Source organism: Aegilops tauschii, chromosome 7 (assembly GCF_002575655.3).
Source record: "Aegilops tauschii subsp. strangulata cultivar AL8/78 chromosome 7, Aet v6.0, whole genome shotgun sequence".
NCBI classification, from domain to species: Eukaryota; Viridiplantae; Streptophyta; class Magnoliopsida; order Poales; family Poaceae; genus Aegilops; species Aegilops tauschii.
This window is the reverse complement of record NC_053041.3, coordinates 32143227-32151212: the sequence shown is the minus strand read 5'-3', so window position 1 is coordinate 32151212 and position 7986 is coordinate 32143227. Positions and strand designations below refer to the sequence as shown.

Sequence of the window (7986 nt, the reverse complement as noted above, 5' to 3'; positions counted from 1 at the left end):
CTAACGTTGACTCTGTACCAGCTACTGGATGACTAGAGTAATTAATGTCTACATGCAAGAGGAGAAAAGAAAGAGCTGTTAATTGGATGGTGGGACAGAGGGAATCAGGAGCAGCCTTGCTGAGGTGGAATTAACGTTGACTCTATACCAGCTACCGGCTGCAAGCGGGCGTAACGTCCACGCGCCTTTGTGCTGCAGCCGAGCGATTGACGAAGCGCTCGCTTCTTTCTCTCTCCTGTTTTTACTCTCCTCCAGCTCAGATTTTTGCTGAGGTGGAGTTGCTTGTAGCCTGCTGAGTAGGACTATTATACTTGCTCTAACACAGCAGTAGCACACACGACGCACACAGAAAATATTCCACATGAAGGTAAAATGGTATTTCCAGATGTCATTTAAATTTAAACTAGACAAAAGTATTATAAAAGGCATAAAATTTTGGCGCATTGTTAGATAGGGAAGAAATTATTTGTCAATGTTAAATAGGGCATAAAATTTAGATACGGTGTTAAATAAGGAATTCTCTCATCAATTTTAGGGGTGCGCAACCTTTGTTTCTGCCAGCTGTGTGGAAACTGGCAGTGTCCCCCAAGATTCATGTGTTTCTTTGGTTGTTTTCCCAAAATAAGCTGATGACAGGGATAACCTGAGGAAAGGCACATAATCAAATCCCTAGATCGTGTGTTCTGTGCTGATAATGAGTCAAATCGCCATTTATTCTTTGGTTGTGTAGTTGCCAGGAATGTATGGTCCTTTGTTAGCCATCATTTCCAAATCGAGATAGGTGCAAACTTTGAGTTTGTTGCTCGATTTTGGGTTTCTAACAAAAATAACTTGGCTTTGAACATTATTAGCTCTGCTATCCTATGGTGTTTCGGGAAATATAGAAACCCTATGATTTTTAACAACACCAGTTGGACCTCTATTATTCAGGTGTGGAGCATGATCATCGGAATGCTCAAAATCTGGGTGATTTTGACCCCAGAGGCCGGCAAACCCAAGATGGAGGCGTTCATGAGTGCCCTGACAAAACTTCTCCAACAACCCTTGAGGATCTTGAGTGGCTGAAGATGAAGGTCACAAGATTTGAAGTTGATGCTGGCTGGAGTAACCTCAGGATCTCAGAAGAAAAAGGATGCTTCCAATCTCCTGCCACGAAGCGAGACACAAATGACAAGGTCGCCATGACCAGCCCGGTGTCCACCTCAATCTGCTGGTCACCCCAAGCTGCACTGGCGCCGCCATTCAAGTTCAGAAGGAGTGAAGACATGATCACGCTATGATAACGGGCGGGTGCTCGCTGTACCCTGGCCCTCATGTCTCTGTAGCACTCTCTGGCAGATCGTTGGACTGCTCGGGGGTAATAACTTGATCTTCCCATGTTTTCCCTTTTCTACTGCTTAGCATCAGCTTAGCTATTGCGCGCGTGTGCGCTTGCAATAAGGAACCCTCAGACACAAGTGGGCTGTATTCGGATGCTTTCATTCTAGCTAATGGAACCGGGGAGAGGCCTCCCTGTTCATCTAAAAAATTGTGGGAATGGCGTGGACCCCTTTTACCACAAGGCAAGTTTTGTATGCAGATCAACTTGCAGCTTTTGATCGGTAAGTTTTGGTTTTGCAAAAGGTCTTCAATCTATAGTGTCTATTTTACTGTGTGATGACCATGTTGAGGTAACTTTTGACTAATTGCCATTTATCATACCATCACCAAGCCCTTCATATCAGAAATAAGTGACCTTTTACGCATGTTGTACTCAAACTTGTAGACTTTGAATACGAATATCGTTTTATTTATTCAGACTGAAGATGCACACACTATCTTCGTAAGTCAGTTTGAGCTAAGTGCGTATGAACAATGTAACCACACCACGTCATGACATGTCTAGTGTATTTAATGGTTGATGCATCTTATTCCTAACACTTATGATAAGGATTGTTACCCTTTTTCCTTGATCGGCGAGGCCGAAACCACTCGTTCGTCCTGGCCGGCGAGGCTAGTACTCTGTATTGTTTCCTTCAACTGTATTTTGGTTGTGCCTGCTCTCCACAACTGTATTTTGTTTGGATCTGTCTGCACTGTTAATTTGGAGCATTGAATGTTATGCCTAAAATTGGTACTCACTAGAGTCTCTTTTTTTTGACATCATGGTACTCACTAAAGTCTGTTGTATGCACGTGTCTAAATTAATTAATAGGGTACGTATATATCTTTTGGATTAAGATGGGTCTAAATTCATTCGCAAAAAGAAAAGAGGTGGGTCTAAATTAATGATTCAGTACTAACTTTCCCTAGCCTCGGCGCAGCTATAAATTGCGCTCTCTGAGACTCAAGAAAGACCCCGGTCGAAAACTTTCATCTTCAGTTTTCTAGCCGCGGCCGTCGCGATGAAGTCACGCGCCGGCACGCCGCCCGTCCTGTACTCGTACGCGTCGATGCAGCAGCGGAGCGGCGGCGGCATGAGGTGGCGCGAGTGCGTTGCCGTGCTGGGCGCCGCGGCCATGGTGGTGTTCGTCGTCGCCCACTCGCTCCTCCCAGGGGCCAGGGTGGGGGATCTGGGCGACGTGGTTAGCCCGGTGCTCCGTCTCCGGAGAGCCAGGCGGGAGGAGGCGGCCATGCCGTCGTCGGAGAAGACGGTGGGGGAAATCGGCGATGAGGCCGATGGCTTCCCGTGGAGCAACGCCATGCTGCAGTGGCAGCGCACCGGTTACCATTTCCAGCCGGACAAGAACTACATGAACGGTATGGAATCCATTACTTCCGATGATGGAATTTTTAGATGCAAATCCTCCTGTGTTCTTTCTCCTCGCCTTGCTCTATGTTTGGAGGAAGAAACTGACTGGCAATGGCTAGCTGCCTTTTTTGCTGTCTTTTTGTTTGTTTGCTTGGCGGAGAAAGAAACTGACCACCTTTTGCTTACGTGCTCCGGCGACATGCATGCATGTATGCATGCAGATCCAAACGGTGAGTGAGTAGGATCCTCATCACTTTTAATCCTGACCAGCTGTCGTCTCTCTCTATGTCTAATGTCTATCCATTGGCAAGGAACTAGGAGTACTGATTAATTGAAACACGAATAACATGCAGCTCCAATGTACTACCGTGGATGGTACCACTTCTTTTACCAGTACAACCCGGAGGGTGTCACGTGGGGAAACATCTCGTGGGGCCACGCCGTGTCGCGAGACATGGTTCACTGGCACCACCTACCCCTCGCCATGGTGCCTGACCGATGGTACGACATTAACGGCGTTTTGACGGGCTCCGCCACCATACTTCCCGATGGCAACGTCGTCTTGCTCTACACAGGGAACACCGACACGCTCGCCCAGGTACAGTGTGTTGCCGAACCTGCAGACCCTCATGACCCTCTCCTCCGCACCTGGATCAAGCACCCCGCCAACCCGGTCCTCTTCCCGCCCCCCGGGACATACAAAAAGGACTTCCGTGACCCCATGACCGCATGGTTTGACAAGTCCGACAACACATGGCGCACCATGATCGGGTCCAAGGACAATAACGGGCATGCTGGTATCGCCCTCATGTACAAGACAAAAGACTTCGTCAAGTTCGAGCTCATCCCGCGTCCGGTCCACCGCGTCGAGGGCACCGGCATGTGGGAGTGCGTCGACTTCTACCCTGTTAGGGGCAATAGCAACTCATCACAGGAAGAGTTGTACGTCCTGAAGGCGAGCATGGACGATGAACGACATGACTACTACGCATTGGGAAAGTATGACGCAGTGACCAACACATGGACACCGCTGGACCCAGAAGCAGATGTGGGAATCGGACTGAGGTACAATTGGGGAAAGTTATTTGCGTCCACGACATTCTATGATCCGGCAAAGCGGCGACGTGTGATGTGGGCGTATGTTGGTGAGACAGATTCCAACCGGACCGACCTCGCCAAGGGATGGGCAAACCTCCAGGTATCTTTATTGTACATATATTTGATCTGTTTTACCACGTGTTTAGCATCTATCATCAGTTCCATTCGTTCTTTATGCATGCTCGATATATATAGATATGACAAGCATAGTTATCTTGCATTCATTCATTATGCATGCTTGATAGATAGATTCTCGCTCCGTTCATTATTATAAGATGTTCAAAAATTTCCTGATTTGGATGTATATTGACATGTTTTACTGTGTTTATTCACTCATTTCGGTCCATATGTAGCATATATTAAAATATCCAAAACATCGTATAATAGTGAACACAGGTAGTAATTATTTGTATTTGTGACTTCAAAAATATTTTGGCTATGCTTTTTCTCTGACTCAATTCACTATTAGGCTCTCTGAGAAGATCGAATCTAACTCAAAAAGGTTCAGATTGAGCATTTCCATCACGTTTGTGTTATAAGCCAGCTTGTACTTTTTCGCACATAAGAGAACCTTTTAAGTTGCCTGCTGAATCCATGAGCAGGCAAGAGATAATCTGATGAACAGAAACATCTTATTAGCTAGAAGAAAAGGTAGTGGTTCTTGATATCAAAGTGCCATCATGATCACCGGAATTTCCTAGCTTGAATTAAAATGAACTCTCTAATTAATGGTGTATGATGTAGGCGATTCCGAGGACGGTGGCGCTGGACGAGAAGACCCGGACGAACCTCCTCCAATGGCCGGTGGAGGAGATTGAGACCCTCCGTCATAATGCAACTGACCTCAGTGGCATCACCATCAGCACTGGCTCCGTCTTCCCCCTGCATCTCCGGCAAGCCGCTCAGCTCGACATAGAGGCCTCCTTCCGCCTCAACACTTCTGACATCGCAGCCCACAACGAGGCCGACATCGGCTACAACTGCAGCACTAGCGGTGGTGCCACCAACCGGGGTGCGCTCGGCCCCTTCGGCCTCCTCCTCACCAACGGTCACAGTGAACAAATGGCAATGTACTTCTACATGTCTAGGAGCCTTGACGGGGACCTCCGGACCCACTTCTGCCATGACGAGTCGCAGTCATCGCTGGCCAGGAATGTTGTGAAGCGTGTGGTGGGCAGCACTGTTCCGGTGCTCAACGGAGAGGCCTTATCTGCTAGGATTCTTGTGGATCATTCCATTGTGGAGAGCTTCGTTATGGGCGGGAGATTGACGGCGACGTCCCGAGTGTACCCGACTGAGGCCATCTATGAGGCGGCTGGGCTGTACGTTTTCAACAATGCTACCGGCTCCACTCTCATCGTCGATAAGCTCGTGGTGCATGAGATGCATTCAACACCGATGCAACTAGATCTTTTTGCACGAGATTAACTTCCAACCGGTTTCTCTTTACTAAGTTTGTTTTCTGATTATTTTTTTCTAGTTCTGTCAGACGGATCATACATTGTTACTGTCTGCTCGTTTATGCAGCAGATCATAATATTTTGCATTGTCCAGTGGGTAGCAAGCTGGACAGTACACGAGTCCATCCCGTAGGGTGAGGCCGGAAACTCCATTAGCTCGTATGTAGCCTGGTAGCTTGACTCGACGCTGTTCTCAAAAAACAAAACTAGACTCGACACATTGGCCTGGCCCAAGCTGAAGTGGAGCCCCTCACCTGTATGTCAATCCTTTACCATTTCTTTTCCGAACAGTTTCTGAGCTAGAGGTTTAATCATGTGTAACTCAAGTTGGCTTTTCTGCAAGATCTCTGTGATCATTTCACTACCTACAACCTGCAGATCAATATGACATATAAGAGGTCTATTATTTTGCATACATATTAAAAATTGAAGTATACATATACCATAACACATCACTTAGAAACTTGCAGCCCAGATTCTGATCGGAATTTCTGATTTTAGGTGTGTACATTATACGAGACATGTGGAAATATCGATCACTGAAATTGTCCTCCAAAAGAATGATACAACTTGCTTGCAGTTGCAGAATTTTTTGAGTCATCAAAACTTATGTATGCAACCCAACTTGCACCTTCAATCGGTACCTTTTGGCTTTGTTAAACATTTTTTGTGCATGTTTAAACCTGCAGCGTCTATTTTGTTCTGTGATGACCTTGCTGAATTCAGACTTGCCTTTTTCCTTGCTATCTACCTTATCATCAGCAATACTCCCTCTGTATCATAAATATGTCACTTTTTGAACATGGTTGTCAAAATTTCAAAATTATTTTTTCACTAAAAAACCATAGTTTTAGTTTGGGTTGAAAAATTGAAAAATCATACATAGATATTTGTATATATAAAAAGCCAAGTGGTGAACATTCTCCATTTCACCACAAAATAAAGAGGTTAAGTCCTCAATATGATGTCTCTTACCTAATTTATCTCTATTCGAAAACTGGTCATTGGCAACAGGCAATTCAAACATGAAAATTGGGAGGAATAGGAATCTTCCAGAGCCACTTCCAAAAAGGGGCAAACCCCCACCAAAATTAATCATATCTAGAAGGATTTGGTGGTATATGTTCTGGATGCTTCCACCAGCCATATAAGTTGGTCGGCGTTAATTGGGAACAAAAAGTTTCACCGTAAGCCCAAACATGTGAGATAGAGTAATTATGTGAAGGAAATATGCCCTAAAGGCAATAATAACGTTATTATTTATTTCGATGTTCATAATTACTGTTTATCTTTCTATGTTATAGTTGCAATGGTCCTCGCACATAAAAGAGATTCAGAGGAAAACTCATTAGCATGTGTAAAATAATAAACAGCAACTAGAACCCTAGTCTTGGCCTTAAAACTATACCATGTATTGTTGACGATCATGTTTTCCTGATCATGCGCATTGTCAAAGTAAGAATGGATGCCGGGAATAATGTAAACACATTGTTGGTGGAACAATGGTGTTGACATGCCCAACTTAATGATATACTTCACGATCACATCATCATATTTTTATAAGTATAATCATGCAAATGATTACGTATACTCACTTACTTAGACCATGATAATATCAATGTACCTTCATGTTGGACACAGACTTTGGGGTTCGTGCAACGTTACCCGTAACAGGATGATTATAACGGCAACTTTGGGGTGCATCGAAAAAGTATGTCAATGACTTGATAGCTAAAGATTGAGATTTGCTCCTTCGGTGATGGAGAGAGATTCTCCGTGCCCTCTCTGTATTATGATATCTATCATCGTATGTCTAGATACAACGTGATATGATCACGGGGATGCTAGAATACGGAAACAAGAAAAGAAAACAAAACTGGTAACAAGGATTACTTGGTTTAATGATCAAGACTTGCTTCACATGGATACCGATACGCCTCGCATCAAGTTTTGTAAAGTATCGCGAAGAAAAGGAATTTTGTACGGGAAACTAAAGTTCAGTCGAATAATAATTCATACAAGTGTAGGGGTCAATATGGATGTCCAAGGTTTCGCTATTGATCATTGACCAACGGAGTTCCGGGTCATTTCTGCACTTTACGAAACCTGCAGGGTCATCTGCTTAAGGTTCACTACTTTGTTAGTACTATAAGTGTTAGCTTCTTGAGCAATTCACCGAGAAAGTTTCGAGCGGATAAAAATATTTTGGCGAAGAACAAAAAATGTTTCGGAGCAAAGCTAAAGTGTTTCACAGAAAATTGGAGAAGTTTTGGAAAACCGGGAAAGTCCAGGAAGACTCAAAAATCACCGGAAAATCAAGGAGGGTTTCAAAGTGTTCTGGAACCTCCCAGAAAAATATATATGGTGTGATGGGGTTGTCAACTTGGCAAGCCCAAGTGGGGGGGGGGGGGGGGCACATGGCCCTAAAAGGCCCAAATAGTGGGTGCCCCTTTTTGCCTGGGGGCAAAGCCACTTGGGCAGCTAGGCTTTGGTGGGGCACCCACCTCTTGGTTCGCCGGCCCAATGAGGAGGTGCCTCCTCCTCCAATGCAGCCCCACCTCCCACGCTCCTATATATATGTGAGGGGCAGCCCCTAAATTGCATCCAATGTGGCTCAAGGGCTCGCACTCTCTCTCTCTCTCTCTCTGTGTGTGTGTGTGTGTGTGTGTGTGTGTGTTTTTCTCCATGGAAATTTCT

The 7986-nt window shown here is 45.2% G+C and overlaps 1 protein-coding gene across 3 annotated transcripts; it reads left to right on the top strand.

Moving 5' to 3' along the window:
- Positions 1 to 2244: 2244 nt before the first annotated feature.
- LOC109760412 (sucrose:sucrose 1-fructosyltransferase-like) lies at positions 2245 to 5404 on the top strand. Of its 3 annotated transcripts, none has more exons than XM_073503316.1 (4): positions 2248 to 2739; positions 2896 to 2961; positions 3085 to 3929; positions 4574 to 5404. In XM_073503316.1, exons 1-4 carry the CDS (start codon positions 2385 to 2387, stop codon positions 5255 to 5257), a joined length of 1950 nt encoding a protein of 649 aa, XP_073359417.1. In that variant the 5' UTR covers positions 2248 to 2384; the 3' UTR covers positions 5258 to 5404. The 3 variants fall into 3 exon arrangements, with proteins under 3 accessions (XP_073359416.1, XP_073359417.1, XP_045087854.1); XM_045231919.2 differs by having other exon boundaries at positions 2851 to 2961; XM_073503315.1 differs by having other exon boundaries at positions 2245 to 2961.
- Positions 5405 to 7986: the final 2582 nt, after the last annotated feature.

Coding starts and splice junctions, on each gene's coding strand:
- LOC109760412 (XM_073503315.1), top strand. CDS start 2,385: ATGAAGTCACGCGCCGGCACGCCGCCCGTCCTGTACTCGTACGCGTCG. Junction 2,962..3,084: donor TATGCATGCAGATCCAAACG/GTGAGTGAGTAG, acceptor AATAACATGCAG/CTCCAATGTACTACCGTGGA. Junction 3,930..4,573: donor AGGGATGGGCAAACCTCCAG/GTATCTTTATTG, acceptor TGTATGATGTAG/GCGATTCCGAGGACGGTGGC.